The sequence below is a fragment of the Macaca mulatta genome, chromosome 14, assembly GCF_049350105.2.
Source record: "Macaca mulatta isolate MMU2019108-1 chromosome 14, T2T-MMU8v2.0, whole genome shotgun sequence".
Classification (NCBI taxonomy): domain Eukaryota; kingdom Metazoa; phylum Chordata; class Mammalia; order Primates; family Cercopithecidae; genus Macaca; species Macaca mulatta.
Genome location: NC_133419.1, coordinates 71495925 through 71523550, shown reverse-complemented (window position 1 = coordinate 71523550; position 27626 = coordinate 71495925). Strand labels below are relative to the sequence as shown.

The 27626-nt window shown below is 40.8% G+C and overlaps 2 protein-coding genes across 2 annotated transcripts in view; both read right to left on the bottom strand.

The window, feature by feature from the left end:
• The window catches only part of TRIM21 (tripartite motif containing 21), a 117302-nt gene that overhangs the window by 21827 nt on the left and 67849 nt on the right, over nucleotides 1-27626 (bottom strand). The gene's annotated exons all lie outside the window — the stretch shown is intronic.
• LOC717806 (olfactory receptor 52P1-like) lies at nucleotides 14489-15436 on the bottom strand. The gene has a single exon (XM_001112685.4). The coding sequence runs from the start codon at nucleotides 15434-15436 to the stop codon at nucleotides 14489-14491; it is 948 nt and encodes a 315-aa protein (XP_001112685.1).

Below are 27626 nucleotides of genomic sequence, written 5' to 3'. Positions count from 1 at the left end.
AGGAATCCAGACAGGTTACTGAACCAGTTCTCCATTTCCTGTTGGAGAGGAAGTATGTGAAGCTTGCAAGCTTTTTTTTTTTTTGCACCCTTTGTATATTCTAATGTAACACTAACAATGATCTCATGAAATAACCATCATCCCTAGTTTATTAATAAAGCTTAAGAGGCTCAAGGGGATAATTTGCTTATTATCAAGGAGGAGATAATTTGCTCACAGTTGACAAGTGACAGATTCTGAAATAGATCATGGTTTTTTCACTATATTATGCTTGATAAATAATCTCCAAAGGTGTTACTGGGGAGAAAGGGATATTGTTTCATCAATATAGACTTTCAGTCACCTACATTCTCTAGCTACAGGCATAAAGTTAGATAGAGAACCTCTTTTCTCTTCAGTAACATGCTCTCATGTCTAAAGCACTCATGCACATCTCTTTGGCTACACTGCCTGATATCTCTTTGGTAGAATTTGAAAAGAACCTGTGTTCATTCTTTCTAGAAGCAGGAATTACTCATGGCCTCTGTCATCCCTAAAGGACAGAGTGTGTCTCAGTCTCTAACCATCCTGTTTCCCCCAACCTGCCTCCATTTGCCACCAGGCAATTCATAGCCTGGCTCTTTGGAAAGAGCAGGTGTGCAGTATGGGACATATTAATATCCTTCTGGTGCCCTCTAAGAAAAATCCTCAGGTGTGAATCATTAGGGTACACTGCCTGATGCATCCTTCCATGTCCCAGAGCTACCTGGCTCAGAACTTAGGGGGTTCAGGAAGTTTAATTGTGGAAATCTCTTGGATTTGCACCTGGATCCCAGCAGACCTGTTATTTCCCTACCTCCATCAAGAGGATTATAAAGTGTTGACTTTTACTGACACAGCAAGAAATGACTTTCACAAACAGAGGAACAGATAAGAGGAGATACAAGCTCTGGAGGTATGGTGAGTTCAGGGGCTAGAGTGTGAAAGCTGGGGTCTGGGCTGGGGACCCTGAGCTCTGAGGCCTTGGACCACTGGCCTGAATGGAATCTGTTTAGGGTGGGCAACTTCAGGTCTTTCCATAACCTGAGAAGTGAGAGTTACCTTAAGGCCTTTACTGATCCTCCTTCTTACAAAATAATGAGTTTGGGTGGGTATTTGTGATGGACTCTTATCACAACATTACCTTTTTTGGACTGGACTATTCCTTGATGATCCAGGAACATGGTCATCTCATGACTAAAGGCAACAATGTTCCTCTTCAATCCTCAACCAACTGGTCAAATAGGAGAAAAACAGTTTATCAATAGTCCTTTAGGTTCATCTGTGGTGGCTGCTCGTAGCATAGACTGAATTTGATAGGTGTCCTGAATCCTACTGTGGGACTTCTGCTTGTGGGACAAAAACAGGTCTACAGTATGGCCTCAGCCTCAACCTTGGGTCTAGCTGCTTTGATGAAACCTCCCCTTAGAAGGTATATTCTGACTAGTTTGAGGAGGGACAGAGGGGAGCTACCCTCCATCTTATCCTAGGCTAACTCAAGTCAGAAGGCTGTCAGCTATGTAATAGCTGATCACAGTTATCACTTATTCGGGTCTTAGGATTTTTTCATGAGCTTATTTAACCTCACCACCACTCAATGACAGAAGTTCTCTTTTTTCCCTCAGGACAAGAACACAGGGCATAGAGGAGTTAAGAAATTTGTCCACAGTCTTACAACTAATAAGTAGTAAAGCCAGGATTTAAACCCAGACAGTTTGGATCTAGAGCACACACTTCTAACCCTGTGCTGCCTACCTAGGATAAAATATATAAAAATATGCCAGCCTGTCCCAACCTTTGAAATGCCAATATGAGATGCATACTTTTAATAGAATACACATTATTCATGCTATTAAAAATATTCAAGGAAGTTAAAGAGAGATCACATTTGCAGATATCTCAGCAGCTAACAGATAGATTAGCAGATTTATCTGTATTATGGAGGGAAGATCACAGAAGGCCAGGTTACCAAATATTCACAGGAGCCAGTGATTTACACACAAAGGCCTCTGCACCAGGCTGAGTCTGTCTATTTCTCTCTCATCTATTTATCCATCCATCTACCCATCTATCACTTAATATTTAATGTCTTTCGATACTAGAGATATTCCTGATCCACTCCAGACCCTGGCTTCACCAGTTAAATTTAATCAAGGAATTTTTTTTTTTTTTTTTTTTTGAGATAGAGTCTTGCTCAGTCGCCCAGGCTGGAGTGCAGTGACACGATCTCAGCTCACTGCAAGCTCTGCTTCCTGGGCTCACGCCATTCTCCTGCCTCAGCCTCCTGAGTAGCTGGGACTACAGGTGCCCGCCATCACGCCTGGTTCATTTTTTGTATTTTTAGTAGAGATGGGGTTTTACCGTGTTAGCCAGGATGGTCTTGATCTCCTGACTTCGTGATCCACCCACCTTGGCCTCCCAAAGTGCTAGGATTACAGGCGTGAGCCACCACGCTTAGCCTAATCAAGGATTTTGGTTGCCAACTATGAAAGTGAAATAATATTTCTATGGTCAGATTTAAAGAGGATCTACTGTTTAAAAATATTTAGAGATTAAAGGACAGATTTTAACAAAATAGGATCAGATTTATTTAATAATCATTTTTTTCTATATGGATCTTAAGTCTATACATAAACTAAAACCCTTGGAGAAACTCCAGTTTTATTTCTTTAGTCAGATCTCACAGCAATTTCATTGATAGTTTTCCGGATCCAAGTCCTGTGTTAAACCTCAACAGCAACCCCTTAGTATCTCTGTTTTTAAATAGTGTGAGGAGGAAGGAGCTGTGGAGAAAAGGAAGCTTCCTCACACATCCTGCATTCATCCCTATGACATAAAGCTGTCTGTTTGAAGCAACATGGGTGGAGGGGGGTCTGAGTTGTTTTGGAGGGAGCTGGGGACCCTGTGGAGACCTTGTGACTTCCTGGTTACAGGTACTTGGCCTGGGCAGGTTTATGCTAAGCTTATTCTGAGCAGTGCAGGATTAGACCTCATTTTGGCTAATGCACAACAGCATCATGGGCTTGGGGAAAATGTGGGCTCCTAGCTCCTGACAGTCTTAGCTAGGCTAGGGATGCAGTGCCAGGGCCCATTTTTCTGTAACTTTTCTCTTGGCCCCAGGACTCAGCTGGCAAGGCCAGAGGCTTAAAAACCTCACATTCTCTTGAGTACTGGTTGCCATGGAAACCTTCTTGGTGGAGGAGGGTCCCCAATCTTCTCTTATCTGGGTCATCTCCTTGTAGTGACTCCTATCTTGGCTCTTGGGGATAGATTTCACCTGATTCGAGAAAGAAATAGTCTTTGCACCATTCATGGTCTTCTGGAAACCAGATGAGTAAGATGGTACAGGGGCAGAGACTGTAGTTTGATTTTATTCCATCTCCTCAGAGGGGTCTGCTTAGTCTGTTTGTCTATCTATCTACCTATCGTCAACCTGCCTATCATGCAACTACCTAGCTACCATCCATCTACCTATCCATCCATCAATCTATCTATTGATCCATCTATCAATATATTCATCATCCATGTGTCATCTATCTCCATCTATCTCCATTGTTTTTTCTTTCCACAGTTAGTTTATCATGTTTTTCTATTGATCTCTCAGGAGATTACAGCTTTGAGGAGAATTTTTTCTTCCTAAACTATGAGCCTTTAATTAAACTCACACAGTATGCAACACAGGGACAGTCAATAAGCACATGGGTCCCTTACAGTCTTTGGACTTTTCTATGGGGACCCTCAAGGACAGATACATATAAGCAGTCAGGGAGGAGGCAGGGGTGGTATAGGAGGAGATCTTGTAAATACATGTTCCTATTTCATCTTGCTTAGGGATGGCTATTTTCAGCGTTAACAATGTTAATAATCATCACAACGAACAGAAAGCAGCAGCATTACACAGTGCCCTGACCTTGATAGTTGCTCTGATGTATAATAATTAGACTGTGGTGTGACTTGTATTTGATGGAGACATGCACTGAACCCAGCCTGGGGACACTGGAGGATGCCGACAGGTAAATGGCTCCTTCTAGGAACGCTTCCTTAGCCAGTTGTATCCTCACAGTTTACTCAGATGACATGTCTGAAGGACAGGTGCAAAAGAGGGAATGATGGAATTTTGATATTATCCAATGGCTTATCTTATCTTTATTTATTTATTTATTTATTTATTTATTTATTTATTTATTTATTTTGGAGATGGAGTCTCACTCTGTTGCCCAGGCTGGAGTGCAGTGGCGCCATCTCAGCTCACTGTAAGCTCCGCCTCCCGGGTTCACGCCATTCTGCTGCCTCAGCCTCCCGAGTAGCTGGGACTACAGGCACCCGCCACCTCGCCCGGCTAGTTTTTTTGTATTTTTTTTAGTAGAGACGGGGTTTCACCGGGTTAGCCAGGATGGTCTCGATCTCCTGATCTCGTGATCCGCCCATCTCGGCCTCCCAAAGTGCTGGGATTACAGGCTTGAGCCACCGCGCCCGGCCATCTTATCTTTATAAACAAGTGCCCTGAAGGAGTGTTAAAAATCAGGATGTATGTCCCAAGTTCTTCAAAGCCAAGTCTTCCCAAGAATGGCTTATGGAGATTGGCCATGGAGAAAATGATTTCCTAATAGTCCTCTGTAAAACAGAGAGCTATTTTGCCCTGTACAGAGAAAAAAAGGGAAGCCTACAGTGACTGAACCAATGAGCAATTGTTATGAATTCACTCAGAATGATGTGAAGTTATGATGAATGCAAATTTATTTATATTGGAATGCTTTGTGGATTAGAAGAATATAAGGAAAAATGCCCCTTAGAGAAAAGTTCTTCTGAAGTCCTACCACCTCCTCCCATGGACCAGTATAAGAGAATACTTTTGAGGGAGATAGGACAGAAATCAGTTGAAATTTTAAATTTTAATTTATTTTTTAATTTTTGTGGGTATATAGGTGTTTATTATTTATGGGAAATAAAATGTTTTGATACAGGTATGCAATGTGAAATAAGCACTTCATGAAGAATGGGGTATCCATCCCCTCAGGCATTTATCCACTGAGTTGCAAACAATCCAATTATACTCTTTTAGTTATTTTAAAATGTACAGTTATTATTGACTATAGTCACCCTGTTGTGCTATCAAATAGTAGGTCTTATTCATGCTTTTTAACTCACCTATGACAAAACTCAAAAGAATTTTACTCATAACTTGGAAAGAAATAATTTTCTATACTTGCACCAATTCTTTCCTTGACCGTCTCTTGTGTTCATACCAATCAGGTGTTTGGCCCCATAACTCCAACCAAATGGCTTTTGTCAATGCTCCAATGAACTATATATTGTCAGCTCCATTTGTTAATACCTGTATTACTCTGTTCTCATGCTGCTATGAAGAAACACCTGAGACTGGGTGATTTATAAAGAGGTTTGATTGTCTCACAGTTCCACATGTCTGGGGAGGCCTCAGGAAACTTACAATCATGGTGGAAGGGGAAACAAACATGTCCTTCTTCACATGATGGCAGGAGAGAAAAATGCCAAGTGAAGGGGGGAAAACTCCTTATAAAACCGTCAGATCTTATGAGAACTTACTGTCATGAGAACATCATGGGGGAACCACCCCCATGATCTAATTACCTCCCACAAGGTCCCTCCCCCAGCACACGGTGATTATAATTTGGATTACAATTCAAGGTGAGATTTGGGTGGGGTCACAGAGTCAGAACACATCAATACCCCATCCATTGCTGTAACTGTAGCATTTGACACTGTTGATCACTCCCAACACCACTGCTTCTCCCAGATTTTGCACTCTTGCTTTCCCCTGTTACCTCACTTTTTTTTCATTCTCAAGATCTTTAGCTGTTTCCTCATGGTACCAAACTCAGTTTGTGTTAACTTGGATCCATATACTTGCCTTGATGGCTACCTGGGCAGCCAGAGGCCCCTAGGTGTTGCTTGTGCTGCTGTTGAGATTGCAGAGACAAATTGCTCTTGTTGCTGCTTCTGTATTTGCCCCAGGCTGCAGGTCCAGTTGCAGTGGCTGCTCTCAGTCTCTCATATGGTTCCTGACACATCCTAACATTGCTGTATGATATGGTTTGTCTTTGTCCCCACCCAAATCTCATCTCGAATTGTAATCTGAATTGTAATCTCCATGTGTTGAGGGAGGGGCCTGGTGGAAGGTGATTAGATCATGGAGGAAGTTTCCCCCATGCTATTCTCATGATAGTAAGGGGGTTCTCATGAAATCTGATGGTTTTAAAAGTGTTTGGAAGTTCCCTCCTGCTGCCTTGTGAAGAATGTACCTGCTTCCCCGTTGCCTTCCACCATGATTGTAAGTTTCCTGAGGCCTCTCCAGCCATGCAGAACTGTGAATCAATTAAACCTCTTTCCTTTATAAATTACCCAGTCACTGGTAGTATCTTTATAGCATTGTGAGAATGAGTGAATATACTGTACCTCAGGCCTTTACTGTTATTTTTGCATGTCTGCATTAGTCAGCTCAGGCTGCTGTAACAAAATACCATAGACTTTCTGACTTAAACAGTAGAAATTTGTGTTCTCACAGTTCTGGAGGCTGGAAGTCTGAGTCTGTGATTTGCAAGAATGATTGGGTTCTAACAAGGGTTCTCTTCCTGGCTTGCAGATAGTCACCTTCTCACCTTGTCCTCATGTGGTGGGGAAGAAAGCACCAGCAAGCTCTCTGGTGTCTCCTCTTATAAGGACAGTAATCCCATCATGAAGTCTCTACTATCATGACTTCATCTGACCTTAATTATTTTGCTAAAGGTCCTGTCTTCAAATACAGTCACATACATTGGGAGAAAGGGCTTTCACACATGAATTTTGTGTGAAACTTTCAGTTTATAACACCTTTTAGCTTTAACAGGTTCCCTATTGCTTCTGAGGAATGAAATATCATGGCTTTGCTTGGTCACTGACACATTTGTAACTTGGAAGTGCAATGGAATTAATTCACCATAGGTGTGGACTTTAACTAATGGAAGATAAGGAATCATTGGATAAATTGCCTTTCTTTTCCACCCATATGGTCTGTGTTGAGAGAGCCCATTGGAAGACATCTGGGGCACTGAGCAGTCAGCTTGTGGCTAAGTTGGTGGCAGCTCAGTAATGCATTCCTTCCCTGCCTCACTCCATTTTTCTCTCACTTCTGGAAAGATAATACACTCTCTAGTATAATGCTTGCACATGTAGTTTTGCCTCAGGCTGTTTTCTAGAGAATCCAAGCTAAGAAGATCAATATAAGGAATGGTCCTTGAAAGCAAACTCTCAGGGTAGGATTTGTCATTTGACTGTCTACCAGTCTGAAAGCAACAGGGATCACACTGCTGATGGTAAATAGAGTAGTGAAAACATCTGTCACATAGTGATGTACATTTACTAAAGATTTCCTACTGTTAATTGGGATGAGGTAAAAGTGAAGGAGAGGCAAGAATGCTTGATCAGCCTGGCAATATGCTAATATTATGGATTGTGGTGTGGGTTGGCTGATTTTGATGGCATTTGGAGCATTGCAAAAAGAAAATAAGCTCACGTCATTCAACTCCCTTAACTTAAAACATGATGCTAAATGCAGTCCTCCGCAGTAGCTTAGAAAGAGAGTAAATTCCTGAAGCCAGAGGACTGATGAAAAATCAGGCCCAGAATATGTTATTAAGGGCAACAGAAATATAAGGAAGACTGAACGTGCAGTCTCCAGAGGTCACCTATGTCAAAGCAAATTCCATAGTAGAGAAAGTATGGGAGTTTAAGAGCTGGAAATGAGACATTTGGCTATATGAGCCTAACACAATGGATTTTATATTTTCTCTGAACTTTCTAGGCTTGCAGAAGCACCATCTTCCCAATGACAAAAGAGAATAGTTTCTCTTTGCTTGAGAATCGTGAAATGACCTCATCGAAGCAGGTGCCTTGGAAGAAGTTTCCTGTTATAAGATCTACTTTATCACTCTTCATTGCTTCTAGACCAGTGAGCTAACTTACCACCTTAAGAAAGTAGAAATAGAAGAACAAATTAAACGTAAACAGATGAGACGAGATTTAGAAAAGGTAACAGCAGAAAGCAAAGAAAAATGGACACAAAAATTTTAAAAGTCATAATTTGGTTCTAAAAATTAACAAAATGGATACACCTTCCTGTACAAACCAGCATTACAGAACAGGACAAAGCACACACAAAAAACCAAGAATTAAAAGACATGACAAGTCCTATAGAAATGAAAGGATAATAAGGGGATGTCATGAACATTTATACTAACATTGGTATATTTTGACAGTTATATTTAGAGGAAATTTTGGGGAAAATAGAAAAATTTTGAAAATACAAATCTTAAATCTATATCTGTTAAAAATTGAACATGAAATAGAAAGAAAACCCCCTCCACACCCAGGTTTCTTTCATGCAGAATTCTATCAAATATTTAAAAAAATAAATATTACATGAATATTATCAGAAAATAGAGTATAATGGATTAGTTTCCAGTATATTTTGTGAGACAAGCAAAACACTGATATAAAAACCTGACATGGAATAAAAACCTATCATGAACATAAACGTAACTATTTCATGAAAATATTAATAAACTGAATCCAGCAATATATAAATATGATAATGCATCATGACCAAGTGGGGTTTATTCCAGGAATGCAAGGTAGTTTAACATTTAAAAATAAGCGTATTTCGCAGCACTTTGGGAGGCCGAGGGGAACAGTTCACCTGAGGTCAGGAGTTTGAGACCAGTGTGGCCAATGTGGTGAAACTCTGTCTCTACTAAAAATACAAAAATTAGCTGGGTGTGGTGGTATGTGCCTGTAGTCCTAGCTACTTGGGAGGCTGAGGCAGGAGAATTGCTTGAACCCAGGAGGTGGAGGTTGCAGTGAGCTGAGATTGTGCCACTACACTCCAGCCTGGGTGACAGAGTGAGGCTCTGTCTCAAAAAAAAAAAAAAGTAAAATAAAAATAAAAACAAGCAAGTATAGTATACTGCATCAGCAGCATAAGGGAGAAAAACCAGATGATTACCTAAGTATGTGAAGAAAAATAATTTACCAAATTCAACACGATTCTTGATGAAAACTTGCAACAAATTTCAATAGATGTGTACTTTTTCAACATGGTATCTGTGAGAAGTGTATGCTTAACATATTTCATGATGAAAGACTGAATACTATCCTCCTGAATTCAGAAATAAGCCCATGAATATATGCATATGTCCAAACTCAAACTGTCTACACAAAATAGGTGTAGGTTTTTGCGTATCAATTACACCTCAATAAAGCTGTGAATATAACGGTGAGAGACCATAGCAGGCGTTAGTTAGGATGTGAACATACTGAAACTCTCCTACACTTCTGGCGTGAGAAATGTAAAATGGTGCAGCTGCTCTAGAATAACTTTGGCAGTTCCTCAAATGGTTAAACAGTCACCACATGACCAGTAACTCTACTTCTAGGTATATTCCCAAGAGAAATGAAAACATGTCCATACAAACAGTTAGTCACATTATCTGTGATTGCGAAAAGGTGGAAACAACCTAAATATCCGTCAACTCATTAGTGGATAAACAAAATGTGGTATATGTTCATACAATGGAATATTATTCAGCCAGAAAAAGGAATGACATACTGATATGCTACAGCATGGATGAACCTACAAAGCATTATGCTAAGTGAAAGAAGTCAGTCCCAAAGTACCATATATTATGTATTCATTCACATGAAAGTCTGGAGTAGGGAAATCTAGAGATTCAGGAAGAAGCTGAATAGTGGTTGCTTAGGGCTGGTGAGGACAGGAGAATATGAAGGTGATAACTACAGCGTATGAGGTTTGGTTTTGAGGTGAGGAAAGTATTCTAAAATTGACTGTGGTGATGGTTGCATGTATCTGTGGATATGCTAGAAACCATTGAACTGTACACTTTAAATGGGCAAATTGTATAGTATTTGAATCATCTCAATAAAGGTGTTAACAAAAGAAAAAGATCAGAAACAAGACAAGGATGTCTGCTTTACTAGTTTTATTCAACAATGTATTGGAGGTCCTAGCCGGTACAATAAAATTTAAAAAGCTCAATATCAAACAATCAAAACTCTAGCAATTTTTGTAGAAATGAACAAATTGATTTTGAAATATATATGGGAATACAAAGAACCCAGACTAATAAGAACCACTGTGAAAGTATAGTGTTAGAAGACTTACGCTACTTCATTTGAGACTTACTATAATACTATTATTAAGAAAGTGTAGTGTTGACTCTTTCTTGATCACTTTCTTGATCTATTTGCCAAGGCAAGTCAATCTGGAAAAGAAAATCTTTAACAAATAATGCTGAAACAATGGAATATTCACGTGAAAAATAAATCTTGAACTCTAGGTTACAACATACACAATTTTTATTCATGTTGGATCATAGGCCTAAAATTAAAAGCTAAATCTGTAAAACAAAGCACTAACCATGAATAAAATTGATTATTTGGACTTCATCATAACTAAAAATTTCTTGTAATCAAAAGATACTAGTAAGAAAATGAAGGTCAGGAGCTGTGGCTCATGCCTGTAATCCCAGCACTTGGAAGGCTGAGGTGGGTGGATCACTTGAGCCCAGGAGTTTGAGACCAGCCTGGGTAACATGGCAAAACCCTGTCTCTACAAAAAAAAAAAAAAAAAAAAAAAGAAGAAGAAAAGAAAAACTAGCTGGGTGTGGTGGCTCATGCCTGTAGTCCCAGCTACCTGGGAAGCTGAGGTGGGAAGACTACTAGGAGCCTGGGAAGTTGAGGTTGTAGTGAGCCAAGTTTGCACAACTGCACTCCCACCAGGGTAACAGAGCGAGACCCTGTATCAAAAGAATTTAAAAAAAAAATCAAAAAGCAAGTCACAATATTGAATAAAATATTTTCACTATGTATATCTGGCAAATGGCTTATACCCAGAATATATAAATAGCTAGTACAAATCAACAAAATAAAAAATTAGAAGTGGGAAAAGACTTCAACAAACATTCTACAGAAGGCATATGCATGAACAGAAAACATGTGAGAAGTTGTTCAACATCAGAGAAATGCAGACTAAAATCACAAGAAGTTACTAGCTTACTTTTAGTCAATGGACTGGCTAAAATGAAAAAAAGAATGACAATATTAAGGAATGACCAGGATGTAGAACAGCTGGGAACTGTTATACATCACTGGTGAGATTAAAAAATGGTGCAATTACTTTGGAAAAGCAGGTTCTATTAACCTCTGACTCAGCCATTTCACTGCTAGGTTAAGAAATACTCACAGCAGTTTTATTCATAATAGTAAAATATGGGAAACTCAGGTATCCAGAAGTAAACTTTGATATGTTCATACAATGGAAAATTACTTAACAATAAGAAGAAATTAACAGTTGATGCAAATAACATGCATCTCAAAAATATTATGTTGAGCCAAAGAAGTCAGACAAAGTATAGGTATTGTGTAATTCCATTTATGTGAATTTCTGGAATGGTAAATTAAATTTAATCCAAGGTGATCAAAAATTAAACAGTGGGACAATGGTTAGGGTCGAGGGTATTGCTGGGAAGGAGCACAAGGGAACCTTTTGTGATTGTGAATTTTTTTTTTTTTTTTGAGACAAGATCTCACTCTGTCACCCAGGCTATAAGAGCGGTGGTGCAATCACAGCTCACTGCAGCCTCAACCCAGCCAGGCTCAAGTGATCCTCCCACCTCTCAGCCTCCTGAGTAGCTGGGACTACAGGCTAATTTTTTGTATTTTTTGTAGATGAAGTCTTGCTATATTGTCCAGGCTGATCTCGAACTGTGGGGCTCAAGCAATCTGTCTGCCTGAATCTCCCAAAGTGCTAGGATTACAGGCATGAACCACTGTGCCCAGCCGATACTTTGTATCTTGATTAAGATGGTGTTTATACTGTTGTGTATTTGTCAGAGATGTATTTTATGTAAATTATGCGGGCGCGGTGGCTCAAGCCTGTAATCCCAGCACTTTGGGAGGCCGAGGCGGGCGGATCACAAGGTCAGGAGATCGAGACCACAGTGAAACCCCGTCTCTACTAAAAATACAAAAAATTAGCCGGGCGCGGTGGCGGGCGCCTGTAGTCCCAGCTACTCAGGAGGCTGAGGCAGGAGAATGGCGGGAACCCGGGAGGCGGAGCTTGCAGTGAGCCGAGATCGCGTCACTGCACTCCAGCCTGGGCAACAGCGTGAGACTCCGTCTCAAAAAATAAATAAATAAATAAATAAATAAATAAATAAAGAACTTTGGGAAAAATAATCCAGCCATAGCCAATATAGTCCCAAATACGATGTAGCAAGTTTTCTTGACTTCCCCTAGTTTGAGTTAAGGACCCTGGACAATAGAATTTACTGGCTAATCTGTGGCCTCTGATTGTCTGACAACCTGGGGTGTCTGTGGGCAAATTAAGACTACCACACTCTTTTGTGGTGAGACCTGGAGTGAAGGAAGAATTATTTGGATGGCTTCAGGTTGAGTAATAGAGTCACAGAGTACATGGGGGAGATTTGCTGGGGTCCTATATTCAAGTTGTCAAAAATTTATCTTTCTGAATCACCATTATATGTCCAACACCTAGAACAGGGTTTGGCATATTGCACGCTCTCAGAAATGTCAGTGATGTTAGGAAAAAAATTAGCCTCTCACCCTCGGATCAGACTTTTACTAGATTCTTGGTCTTAGGGTCTAGATTTATAGGAACTCACCTGGTAAAGAGTAAAAGGCACGGAATTTCATATTAGAAATGTACTTGCTGTTTTGGGCAAGCAAGTGTCTTCCTAATCTTCTGCCTCTGCCCTGTAAGTTGGGGATAATTATCTCATCAGATGATTATGAGACTACAGTAAATGTATATTCTCTTGGTACACTGCAGATTGTTAAACTAATCCACTGCAGCTACTGACTGCAGTTCTGGGGACCCAGGGAATCCTGAGCCCATTAGAGGCCTTCTCCTGTTTAAGCTCTTTCTAAGCTTATTAAAATGTTTTATCCAGGGTACACTGCAGATTGTTAAACTAATCCACTGCAGCTACTGACTGCAGTTCTGGGGACCCAGGGAATCCTGAGCCCATTAGAGGCCTTCTCCTGTTTAAGCTCTTTCTAAGCTTATTAAAATGTTTTATCCAGGAGCCAAATAGTTCTCTAGTGGCTGCCATCATTTTATAATTTTCATTCTTATAAACCTGCCTCAGAAGGTCAAATTGGACAGAGTTCCCTATTTTCTTCCCAAAGAAGGACCTGGTTCCTTCCCTGGAACTTTGATGCTTAGGGGAAGTGCACAAGGCCACTTCCAGGGCATAGAAGGAAAGACTTAGGATGTCATCTCGCCTTAGGCTTTGCTCCTGCACCTTACACCTAGGCATGGCCTTACCTGCATACAGAGATGGGGTGAGATGAGGTGTGGCCTGGGGCCTCATTTCTTCTGAGCAAGTTGGTGTTCTTTACCCACGGTCTCTGTGCTTACCCTAATCATATTAGTTTGACCTTTGAACAACATGGGTTGAAATATGCAGGTCCACTTACAGGCAGATTATTTTTAACCAAACACAGATAAAAAATATTGGAATTGTAGGATATAAAACCTGCAAATAAGGAGAGCCAACTTTTTGTATATTTCTGTTCTTAGGGCTCACTTGGCATATGCACAGATTTTGGTTTATATAGGATTCCTGGAACCAATCCTCCCACATATAAGGAGGGACAACGGAAATAGTATGATTCACTTTGGCCACTGTCTCCTTATGTGTGTTTCCTCTAACAGTGAGCAGTCATCATGAGAGGAGGCTCTTTGACCTAATTTGCCCTAGGTTTTAGCAAAATATTTGGCCCATAGTACATGCTCAGTGAAAAGATAAAAACTATTCCAGAGAACCTTCCTAGATTTACATCATACCTTGTTACTTATTCTTGTGTACACCGGACAGTTTGCCCAGGATTCTCCTTCTTTTGTGGTTATCATCCCTATGGCTAATTGCTAAGTGCCTTGTCTCTGCCTCTCTGCCTGATTCTATGTATGGGTGTGGGTGTGTTTCTCCCCAGTCAGATGTAGAACTTGATGAGGGAGGTATATTTGTATTCCTATCAGAGTAGGAATACCTGTCTGTGGATGGAGGTTATTTCTCCTTGTCATACCAGTAGCTATATCTTTCCCATTTTACCAATATCTTCTGGAAGGTAGGAACAATGTCAGACAGCAGAATTGGATTCCCTGGGAGGCCATCATCAGTTTGGTAGCCATATTTCCCATTAGACAGGGGCTTCCTGAGCTTTGTAACCATATCTACATCATAAGTAAGAAACACCTGACAGATCTTCCACCATCTGATTTTACTGTTGCTCCTTATCAAAGTACGGGTACCATTGAGCATGGGTTTCTGTGTCCCTATCATGTTGGGAGCCACCAGTCTCCCCTGAAGGCTGAGGGGAGAAGAAGATAAAGGTTTCAGGTTGGGGTTGAAGACTATGACTGAGCAGGGCTCCACTTCAGAAGCCGGAGGGCCCCATCCCAGATCTGCTTGGTCTTCATACCATAGATGATGGGGTTGAGCATGGGTGGCACAACCAGGTAGAGGTCAGCTAGGAGGATGTGGATGTGCCGGGGCACGTGCTGGCCAAACCGCTGTGTGTAGAAGGAGAAGAGTCCTGGTGTGTAGAAGAGAAGGATGACACCCAGGTGGGAGCCACAAGTGCCAAAGGTCTTAGCCCTTGCCTCCTTGGAGGAGAGGCCTAACACAGCCCGGAGGATGAGTGCATAAGAGACAGCAATACAGATGGAGTCAGTGCCCACAACCAGTGTGGCAGCGATGATGCCATAGATGTTGTTTGGCTGTGTTCCTCCGCAAGCCAGCTTCACCACAGCCATGTGTTCACAGTAGGAGTGGGCCACCACTCGACTGCAGTACCTCAGTCTTGCCAGCAAGCAGGTGAGTGGGGTCATGAGTCCCAAGCCACGAAGCACAGCTGCAGCCCCCAGCTTGCCTACAGACTCTGGGGAGAGCAACAACCCATAGTGCAGAGGCCGGCAGATGGCTAAGTAGCGGTCAAAGGCCATTGCTAGCAGTATACCAGATTCTACAGCTGAGAAGCCATGGATAAAGAACATCTGGGCAGCACAGGCCCCAAAGGTGATCTCAGCATCCTTTGCCCAAAAAAGTGCAAGGAGCTTGGGCACAGTGGAGGTGCAGAGGACCAGGTCAATGGTGGATAGCATGCAGAGGAACAGGTACATGGGCTGGTGCAATACAGGCTCTGAATGTACCACTAGCAGCACCACCATGTTTCCCAGCACTACCAGGGCATACATGGAGCAGAAGGGAAAAGCAATCCAAAAGTGGGATGCCTCCAGGCCTGGAATTCCCATGAGCAGAAAGGAGGTTGGGTTCTGATGGCTATGGTTTGTGAGTTTCATGGCCAGGTAAGGTGGGTAGAGAAGATCTCACTGCCTTACTCTGAGTCCTGGGAATCCCTGAAAGATGAAGCAACTGGGATTCATCTTTATGCTGTGGCTGAACAGCAGCAGGAAATATTTGCATTAGACTTCATGGAAAGCATCCAGAATGGGAAGATAGTAGGGCACTGGGAAATAATGCAAGGCAGGAGGTGGGTTACTAGCTTCAGGGTTCAAAGGAGCGCTTCACACTTCTCTCCAATTCAATGATGTCTAGGCTGTGGGCGCTGGGCAAGTGGCATGGCTATAGAAACTTCTCTATGGTGACAGGCTGTAGCAGAGAATTTTGCAGCTTTCTTCTACCTGTGAGCCCTCTTTTGCCTATACTCTGAATTTTTTTCTTCGGATTCATCTGCCTGTGTGACAATATACAAGTAATATTAATGATAAAAAGTCAGGCAGATTGAATGGAAGACTCAAATGTGGTTACTTTTCAAGATTGAAAGATCAGGTCTGAAGGGAGTTGATAGGAAGGAGAAGAGATCTTGGGCGGATTTTTCAAGCCATTGAGCATGTAATAACCCATAGATGAGGCTGAGAACCTAGGTTCTGACCAGGAACAGCAAAACAGAGGTGAGAGGCTGAGTCTTTGGTAGTCTGATACAGGCGTAAGATTGTCTGGCTTATGTTTAGTACAAGGATCCTGCACTTGCCTCAAGTGTCCTGTACGGATGCTGGTAGAAACAGCTGTGATCATGCTGAATTGGTCAGTGGTAGGGATCAGGCTAATTTGGCTATAAAAATAACCTGTTAAGGTCATTGAGAAATGATTGAATACAAAGCATTTTCTCTCATAAAAATCAAAAGTACATAAAAGAAAGAGGTAAGAAGTAAATTTTAGTAGTTGGGAACATAGAATCATTCCCTGAAAGCAAAAATGGAGACCCAGGTTTGACCAAATGATAGTACTGTACCTCCATACATCTCCCCATATCTCCTATTACCCTCAAACACCCTTCTGATCTTCCCTCACCTACATTTTGAAATATATTTTTATCTCATTTTTTTTCTTATCTAATGAGGTAGTAATTGGGAATTTGAGAGAAAGGAAAGATTAAACAAAAAAAGGCAGGAAGGGGACAGTAGAGGGAGAGGTGGTGAGATAAAAAAAGATGAGAACAAGAACCAGAAATAGACATAGGAGAGAGTAGAAAGAAAAGTACCTCTATCAAAAGAAAAGAACTTCTAATATAATTGTATGTGACTGTGTTCCAATTGCTAATTGAAACAGAGATAGTGGAACCAATTTTACCGTATAGTGATGCTCATCTGTATTCCTAATCTTAAAATGCAATGCTCCTTGCAATCCTTAGCATCAGCTACCCATACCCAGAGATCATAGGAAACTGTTTTGGGGAAAGATGTAGGAGCAGGAAAGAAGAGGGTAAGGTCTTCTAATGTGATCTGCAGGAAAGAACTGTGGTCCAGGATGCCTCCTTTCCATCCCAATGTCAACTGTGGCTGTCACTCTCATATTGAGCAAATCATCTTGTTCTGTTCTGTCTTGTCATCCCTTCATGTATTTCCCATTTTTCTCTTCTATGATATCTCCCTGAATTTCCACCATCCAGCCTGGGCCCAAGCAAGCCTAGAAGAGATTTTAGCCTTCATGGTAGCTGAAAGGTCTGAGATAGAGAAATCAGAGTGTGAAGGACCTTGTGAAATGATATATGTAAAACTGTTCCATTTGATGGGACCACAGTGTTTGGCTGGGCATGTGATTTTGTGTATCTATATATGTTATTGTGCAAGATGCATAAGTAAGGCTGTACTCAGAAGACACAGGGACATACATTTATGTGAGATATTGCTTTTGCAGTGTCCGTGCTTCAGTACCCTTTGTGGAGAAAATTGAGAGCTGAATAATCCAGTCATGAATGAGATGGTCCTACTTTCTTTCCCTCCCTTCTTTTCTTCTTTCATCTCAGTCTTTTAATGATTGAATCATATTTTCTCAGGCCTTAAACTGCTACTCAAAAAACTTTTGCTCCACCCTTGATCTGGAACTACACAGCATAATGACCACAAGTTCCCATAGTCTCACCCCATTTGCACAGAGGGGGAATATGAAGTTGGAAGAGCATATGTTGAGTATAATATTCCTGGATTTTAGGAAAGAGGTCAAGGTTGAAGTGAGAGCCTTGGGTGGTCCTCACTTCTTTACTCTCCTACTAATATTTGAGTTAGAACTCATGAAAAACACTCAGGATGAGATTTTAGGGAACTGGGAAAGTATGCAAGGCAGAAGATGGGTTATCATCACCGTGTTCAAAGGAGCCTTTGCCACTTTAGTCTGATTCAATGATGTCTAGGATGGGAGTGTGTGTCATGGCTGCAGAGCCCTCTCCATGGTGAATGGCTAGAAACTCTTAAAGCTTTCTACTCTCTGCCCATGAACCCTTTTCTGCCTATACTCTAGTATTATTTTCCTCTGTTTCATCTGCTTACTGAGATCAGGCAAGGAAGCCTCCCTGCCTCCCCCAGATAGCTCTCCAGAATAACTCTCCTTAATGCCCCTCATTCCCCTGCTTTGTTCTGAATTATTTTAGCACTTAATATAAGAAAGGCCTTACCTAAAATATGTAAGAATAGGAGTTCAAATGCCAGGAACAAGGCTGTCTCGTGAGGAATGGAGCAAGTTCTTTATCTTGGAGGTGCTCGTGAGCATCTGGAAGTTTCCAATCCAGAATTTAGCACTCATTCATGGGTGCCCAAGGGCAGCCAGATTCAAATATCAGCTTTACAACTCACCAGCTGTGTGATCTCGGTCAAGCCACCTAAACACTCTTAAACTGTTTCCCTATCTGTGTAACCTGGAGAGGTTGATTCCTACTTCATAGGCTACTACGGCGATGACTAGGGGAGACAGTTACCTGAAGAGCCAATTAAACTACGCGGCCACAAAACAGTGGTCAAAAGTGTGATTCATTTGTAAGTCCTTTTAATCTGAAGTAGAGACAACCTCAGTGAAAAAATTACCTTAGTGGCCGTCATGTCTTTATTCAACCAGATAGTAGGCACACTGAGAAGACCAGACAGACAGAGAGACAAACTTACCAGGTCTGAGGCAGGATGTGATAGTGGGATCTGGTCCTACAGGGGTTAGAGTGTAGGAAGCAAAAGAACTGGGGTATTTATCCTATTATTAGCACCCTAAATGAGAATAGCAATTCCCTGGGGGATAAAGATGCTAAAAAGACCCCTGGGATGCTGGAAAGAGGCAGCAAATTGAAAGCTGGAAAAATACAGGCCCTGATGGGAGAGGGAAGGATAGGATAGCAGAGAAGATCTATCCTGAGAGTTCAATGTGGGTAGGTGGGATAGGTGGCAAGGTCCTTGAGCATAGTCTTAAGGGTTTTTTTTGGCATAGAAAGATATTTTAGAATGTTTTACTAATTTTGGTTTTTTCTCCTGGCCCCCTCCCTCCATCTAAAACAAACTTGTCCAACCTCAACGAAAATTTGTAAACTTTCTTAAAACATGATGAATTATTTTGTGACTTTTTTCTAGTTCATTAGCTATCATTAGTGTTAGTGTATTTTATGTGTGGCCTAAGACAACTTCCAGTATGGCCCAGCCAAAATATTGGACACCCCTTGTCCAGAGCTGCACGCCCCGGCCATAGCGAATAATAATTGAGGATTAAACGCCTGAGCTATATTCATTTCCACCCCACACCTTCTCCCTATCTTTGCCTTTTTTCCCCTGTACTAATACCTCATTAAAGATGGCGCTCTTCCTGCTGCTTCTTCACTCACTTTTCCCGCACCCGGGAAAATTGTTACTTAATAGCGCAAGCGCAACATGACGTCCGACCGGAGAAACCGAAACCTATCTGGCCACGCCCTCGGCAATGAGATCATTTCCGCCTTAGCCCAACCCCTTCCCTTCCAAGTGTATATAAGGCAGTGCGTTACCACCATTAAACGAGACTTGATCAGAGCACTGTCTTGTCTCCATTTCTCGTGTCTCTTGTTCCCCAAATTCCCACCCCCTCCTCCAGGGCCTACACTGACTATCCCGCGGGCCGGGATAACCCCTGATAAAATGTTTGCTTCCTGGTGTTTATTTAGGAAACACTATTTTTTTTTGAACACTAGTTCTTTATATGTAAAGTAGGGAAGCAGTGAAGATTAAATTAGATGATATATACAAAACATTTATCATTTTGCCTGGTCTCTGCTAAGCCCTCAATACAAAGTATTTATCTTATTTTATCAAATGTAACAATCACTGAGCATCTATTATATGTGAAGGATTATGGTAGATTTTAAGGCATAGGGTTGAAGGATCATGCCCCTGTTCTCAAGGAGGTCACAGTCTGGATTGAAGGATGTACAGACATTAAAATCAATTAAAATTCAATGGAACATATACAGACTTTAAAAAACAGAGGCTCTTTTGGCAGGGGAGGGATTCACTATCAAGAACTAGTCAAGGATTTAGGGTTTAGAAGGGTAAAGTGAGCTTGAAGGGAGGAATACACCAGGAAGAGGAAACAGCATGTATAAAACCTAGAAGGCAAGGGACATTGGGCATTTTCTGAGGACCACTGAAGCCTAATTCAAAGCCAATGTGTTCATGATTATCTTCTGACACCCTGTGTGTGTCCTTTCTCCCTATTGCCCACACAGCATCTTATCAAATGCCATTTGTGGGATAGAGTTCACTTTAAATACTGTTGACATGACTTTAGGTAAGTTAAGTAACAGCTCTTAGCCTCTTGTTCTCCATTTTAAAAAATAGGGAAGGTTGACATGAGATAGCACATATACAATTTTTAGTAAAGTGCCTAGAACCTGGTAAATCATCAGTAGATTCCTACACGATAGACTTTGTGAAGGCAGAGACCAGGATGAATTTCTGTCTGTCTGTTGGCATTTAAAAGAAGATTGTGATGATGTTAGGTACTGGGGGATGACTGTCAAAAGAACAGACTGGATTCTAATCAAATGTCGTCTGGGCAGACATGAAACTTGATTTCGGACAATAAGTCAACAAAGACACATTGATGGCTTATGTATCTGCTATTGTCCTGGAGGTATAAAAGTTTGAAAATACTCCTGCTTTTAAGGAGCTTTAAATGCAGATGGTGAAGGGAAGACCTAGTGGGGGAAGACATGGCCCAGATGATGAAGAGGAAGGTGCAGGCTTTATTCTCCAAACATATAGGTTCCCTGGGAGCTCACAGAGAAATGACACTTCAAATATGAAAAGTTTTGGGGATCCCGAGTTTTGGTCATTCTTCTATTTGGTTCTTCAGGGACTCAACTGATTCTAAAGTGGTAAAACAGATAGATGAAATGATTCCAATTTTCTGCCAGCTCCACGATGATCAGAGCCAAGCCTCAGCTCTACATTATTTTTATGGGTCTCAGGGACAGTCATAGATGTTTAGCATTAACTTAGGATACTATGGGGGCACATTTTATTCAGTCCAACAACAACTATTCTATACAATATTATTGAGCACCCACTATGTGTCAGTATTTCTCTAAGTACTACTAGGAATGCCGTATTGAACAAGGAAGACAAAGTTCTTGTTTCATGGAACATCTATGCTAATAGGAGAGGTTTGCATTACAAAATCAATATATGACAAATAGATATTGAAAAGCTCCATGAAATTAGAATGGCTATTATCAACATGATGAAAGATAAGTGCTGGAGAGAATGTGAAGAAAAGAGAATCCTTGCACACGGTTGGTAGGAATGTAAAGTAGTACAGCCTTCATGGCAAATAGTATAAAGTTTCCTCAAAGAGTTAAAAATAGAACTACCTGTATGATCCAGCAACTCCAGAACTGGGTATATGTCTAAAACAATGTTAAAGAGATACCTACACTGATGTTCATTGCAGCATTAAATTTCTGTGAAGTTAGAATGGCTATTATTAAAATGATGTAAGATAACAAGCATTGGAGATGGTATGGAGAAATTGCACATGGTTAGCAGGAATGTAAATTAGTATAGCTATTATGGAAAACGGTATGAAGTTTCCTCAAAAAGTTAAAAATAGAACTACCAAAACTTAAAAATAGAACTACCATATGATCTAGCAATCCCAGTACTGGATATACATCCGAAGGAATATGTTGAGATACCTATACTCCAATGTTCACTGCAGCAGTACTCATAATAGCCAAGATATGGAATCAGTCTAAGTGTCCATCAATGGATGAATGGATAAAGAAAATGTGACACACACACACACACACACACACACACACACACACACACACACACACAATGGAATACTATTTTGCATTAAAAAAGGAGGAAATTCTGTCATTTGAGAACACATATAAATGTGAAGTGAAATAAGCCAGGCACAAAAAGACAAATATTGCATGATCTTACTTAAATGTGAAATCTAAAAAAGTTGAACATAGAAGTAGAGAAAATAGAATGGTAGTTCCCAGGGTGTGGGGGTGTCAGGATTGATGAAATGTTGATTGGAGGAGACAAAATTTCAGTTAAAAGAAATAAATTTAAGAGACCTATTGTATAAGATGGGAACTACAGTTAATAACATATTATATTCTTGAAACTTATGAAGAGAGTAGATTTTAACTGTTCTCACCAAAAAAAAAAAAAAAAAAAAAGGAAAAGTATATGAGGTAATATATGTTAATTAGCTTGATTTAGCCATTCCACAATGTATACACATTTAAAAACTCCATGTTGTACATGATAAATATATACAATTTGTTAATGAAAAATAAATTTTAAAAGTGCTATGGGTAAAAACAGGATAATAAGACAGAAAATGACATGGGGCACAATTTTAGACAAGGTGGTCATGATAGGCCTTTCTGAGAAGGTGACGTTTGGTAGAAATCTTGATGAAACAAGTGAACAAGTCATGCAGCTATGTGGAAGACAGTGCTCCAGGCAAAAGGAACAGACATACAGGCCTTGATGTCTGGAATGTGTTTGGTGAATTTGAGGGACAATATCAGGCTAGTTGCTGGATTGGAGTGACTAAGAGGAGACGGTAGGAGAGGTAGCAAAAGTCCAGAGACCAAAGGGTATTTGTTAAACATGGTGAAGACTGAATTTTGTTTGATCTGTGGTGGAAAGCTATTAAAAGCTTTTGAGCAGGGTTCTGTTGTACTGTGACTTAAACTTTAAAATACCTGCTCTGGGTTCGATGTAAAGGACAAGGATAAAAGAGTTGTTATTGTTACAAAAGTTATTGTTATAGCCAACACAGGAAATGATTGCGCCTTAGACCAGAGTGGCAGCAGGGAGGCAATGAGAAGTGATTACACTTGAGATATACTTTGAAGGTCTAGTCGATAGGATTTGTTGGTAGATTGATTCAATGTGGGGTTATGAGAATATGATGGGCTTCAAGGAAGGCTCCAGTCTGAGAAGCTGAGTAAGGAGAAGGGCTTCAATGCAACGGGAAACACGAAGAGAAAAGCAGGTTTACAGGGTTGGAGAGAGAGAGGAATCAGAGTTCTGTTTTGGACATGTTGTTGGACATGTGTATTAGATAAGAATAGATGTTAGAAAAGAAAATAATTGCCATTGCTTTTGGTGTTTTAGTCATGAAGTCCTTGCCCATGCCTATGTCCTGAATGGTATTGCCTAGGTTTTCTTCTAGGCTTTTAATGGTTTTGGGTCTAACATTTAAGTCTCTAATCCATCTTGAATTAATCTTTGTATAAGGTGTAAGGAAGGGATCCAGTTTCAGCTTTCTACATATGGCTAGCCAGTTTTCCCAGCACCATTTATGAAATAGGGAATCGTTTCCCCATTTCTTGTTTTTGTCAGGTTTGTCAAAGATCAGATGGCTGTAGATATGTGGTATTATTTCTGAGGGCTCTGTTCTGTTCCATTGGTCTATATCTCTGTTTTGGTACCAGTACCATGCTGTTTGGGTTACTATAGCCTTGTAGTATAGCTTGAAGTCAGGTAGTGTGATGCCTCCAGCTTTGTCCTTTTGGCTTAGGATCGTCTTGGCAATGTGGGCTCTTTTTTGGTTCCATATGAAGTTTAAAGTAGTTTTTTCCAATTGTCTGAAGAAGTCACTGGTAGCTTGATGGCAATTTATGAATCTATAAATTACCTTGGGCAGTATGGCCATTTTCAAGATATTGATTCTTCCTATCCATGAGCATGGAATGTTCTTCCATTTGTTTGTGTCCTCTTTTACTTCATCGAGCAGTGGTTTGTAGTTCTCCTTGAAGAGGTCCTTCATATCCCTAGTAAGTTGGATTCCTAGGTATTTTATTCCCTTTGAAGCAATTGTGAATAGGAGCTCACTCATGATTTGGCTGTTTGTCATTGGTGTATAGGAATGCTTGTGATTTTTTCATATTGATTTTGTATCCTGAGAGTTTGCTGAAGTTGCTTATCAGCTTACGGAGATTTTGGGCTGAGACGATAGGGTTTTCTAAATATACAATCATGTCATCTGCAAACAGGGGAATCTAATTAAACTAAAGAGCTTCTGCACAGCAAAAGAAACTACCATCAGAGTGAACAGGCAACCCACAGAATGGGTGAAAAGTTTTTACAATCCACCCATCTGACAAAGGGCTAATATCCATAAGCTACAAAGAACTTAAACAAATTTACAAGAAAAAATCAAACAGCCCCATCAAAAAGTGGGCAAAGGATATGAACAGACACTTTTCAAAATAAGACATTTATGCAGCCAACAGACACAGGAAAAAATGCTCATCATCACTGGCCAGAGAAATGCAAATAAATACCACAATGAGACACCATCTCACACCAGTTAGAATGGCAATCATTAAAAGGCAGGAAACAACAGGTGCTGGAGAGGATGTGGACAAATAGGAATGCTTTTACACTGTTGGTGGAACTATAAACTAGTTCAACCATTGTGGAAGACAGTGTGGTGATTCCTCAAGGATCTAGTACTAGAAATACCATTTGACCCAGCTATCCCATTACCGGGTATATACCCAAAGGATCATAAATTATACTGCTAGAAAGACACATGCACACATATGTTTATTGTGGCACTATTCACAATAGCAAAGACTTGAAACCAACCCCAATGTCCATCAATGATAGACTGGATTAAGAAAACGTGGCACATATGCACCATGGAATACTATGCAGCCATAAAAAAGGATGACTTCATGTCTTTTGGAGGGACATGGATGAAGCTGGAAACCATTCTGAACAAACAATCACAAGGACAGAAGACCAAACACCGCGTGTTCTCACTCACAGGTGGGAATTGAACCATGAGAACACTTGGACACAGAGTGAGGAACCTCACACACTGGGGCCTGTTGTGGGGTTGGGGGAGGGGGGAGGGGTAGCATTAGAAGATATAGCTAATGTAAATGATAAGTTAATGGGTACAGCACACCAACATGGCACATGTATACATATGTAACAAACCTGCACGTTGTGCACATGTACCCTAGAACTTAAAGTATATTTAAGAAAAAAAGAAAGAAAGCCTGGAGTGGGCCTGAGAGCCTGTGAATTCCTCCCAGGTAATGCTGCTGATGCAGGACCACACTTTCAGGGTTTGAAAGAAAAAATTAAATAAAACAGGCATGCCATTCAAAAAAAAAAAAAGAAAATAATTTACCTATTTGAAGTCAAGGGAGATATCTGAGTTGAAGATACAGAGTTGGGAGTTGTCAAAGAGTAGATAGTTAAAATCATGAAAAATGAAAATGCCTACAAGTTGGTGTACAAAGAGAAGAGATTCAAAGGAGAGGAAAAAAAGAACTAGCCAGCAGAAGACAACACCAATGAAGGAGAAAGAAAACCTACAAGATAATGTTGTTCAGGAAACCAGGAACGGGAAAGTGCTCAACTGCCGAATGCTATTTTGTAAAATGGGGTTGGGTAAAACGAGGATGCAAAGCCATAAGGATGATACAATGGACTTTGGGGACTTGGGGAGAAGAGTGGGAGGAGGTGAGGGATAAAAGACAACAAATATGGTGCAATGTAGACTGCTCAGGTGATGGGTGCACCAGGTTCTCACAAATCTCCACTAAAGAACTTACGTAGCCAAATACCACCTGTACCCCAATAACTTGTGGAAAAAACAAAAAGAATTCATTATTTGTGTTTTCAAACAAATGGTGCTGGGAAAACTGGATATCCACATGCAAAAAACTGAAACTGGACTTTTACCATATACAAAAATTAAATCAAATGGATCAAAGATAGAATATAAGATCTAAAATCATAAAACTCATGCAAGAAAACATAAGTGAAAAGCTTCAGGACTTTGGATTTGGCAATGTTTTCTTGGTTATAGCACCAAAAGTATAGGTCTCAAAAGAAAAATAAATTGGACTTCATCAAAACTAAAATCTTCTGTTCATGAAGGGACTATCAAGAGAGTAGAAAGACAACCTACAACATAGGAGAGTGTGTGCAAAGCATACGTATAATAAGGTATTACTATCCAGAATATATAATAGATATCCAGAATATATAATACCCCCTCCCCCACTAAATAATCCAATTCAAAAATGGGCAAAGGACTTGAATAACATTTTTTCTGAAGATATACAAATGGCCAATAAGAAAAGAGGTCTAACATCAGTAATCATTAGGGAAATACAAATTGAAACACACTGAGATAGCCATCCTACTGGGTGTGAAATACTATGATCAAAATCCAGAAAATAGTGTTAATGAGGAAGTGGTAAGGTTGGAACCATGTGTACTGGTGTTGGGAATGCAAAATAGTGTAGCCACTATGGAAAATGGTATATGGTTGTTTCTCAAAATAATTGACTATATAATTACTTCAATCTTTCCCTAACACAGCCTGGTATCTTCCATAATGACCGTTCCTAATATAAGCTTGTGAACTTCAAGTCCAGATCACCATCTCTATGTAGTCTGTGCTTGCTAAACTTAATTCAGACTTTCACAATGCAAGCCCTGTGTAGAAGTCCACCTCAACCCAATATATTCTGGAGACTCCAGGTGTGAGAGGCAAGTCCTTGTCTCTGAGGGACAAGAGTTAGGATAACTGATGGAAGACTTGTGTGTCTCTGTGGGATGAAAGTGAATGTGACCAGAATACAGTCTCAGTAGGAGCTATTGGGCTCCCATCTAGAGTTATTTCAGGTTAAAGGACTTAGAGGCTACTGCAAAAACCAACTTCCTTTCTCAGGACCATGGCAGAAGAATAGCAAGCTCTAAGACCAGTGATTAGAGGACGTATTGATATGTTGGTATTATTCATGGTTAATAATAGAGCAATAATAACATTGAGAGTTATTCCTCAATGATCTCATTGGATCACCCCACCCAGTGAGATGGGAAGGACTGGGATTATTGTCCCCACAACAAGAAACAATACAAAGAGCAGAGAGGTTAAGTGCCTTGTCAAGTTCACAAGCTGAGACAAACCTAGATCTGTCACCTATTACCTTAACTCACAGCTCTGTCTGCAAACAAAAACATCCAAACTGCAAATAAAACAAAGAATAGATAACCTTGAACAAGTTATGCCTGAACTCCACTTTTCTGAGTCACAGCTGGAAAGCATACCCATAAGACAGCTGCTTGTGAACTGCAGGGAAGGAAGGGGAGAGTGGAGAAGGGCACAGTGATTACTGAAGTCATACTCCATCCTGCCTCGAGGGAGAGGCATGATCGAATACCACAGAATGGTGAGGGAGTAGGGCCTGTAGGAAGACCAGAGCCTGAAGCAGAGAAGACTCCTAGAGTTGGCCCCAGAGAAGAGACTAGGCTCATCATGGGGCCCTTTCAGGGTATTCCTCAGAGACAGGGCCTGTTTCCTTTTTCTTTTGGGAAAAGAGTAGCTGATTATGAGGATAGAGCCAGACCCTCCCTTTCCAACTCTCTTTCCCAACCCTTCTCTCTCTAAGAGAGGAAACCTGCACCAGTTTTTCCTAAAGCGCATGAAAAATGAATTGAGCTTCCTGCTGAGGGGTGAGCACAAATTGGGGCAATGGTGGAAGGGGAAGGCCGGGCAGATAGAGGACACTGTAAGACAGCTGACACAGATGGGACCAGGGGCAAGATGACTAGGGAGGGGTGCCTGTGCTGGAATCAAGTGGCTCCCGGGGCTGGAGCTAGGTTCTTGTGTGCACAGGTCAAGTCAAGGGCATATGAGCTGGGGGAGCAGCGAAAACAGGGAACAACCAGGATAATGGCA

Coding starts and splice junctions, on each gene's coding strand:
- LOC717806 (XM_001112685.4), bottom strand. CDS start 15,436: ATGAAACTCACAAACCATAGCCATCAGAACCCAACCTCCTTTCTGCTC.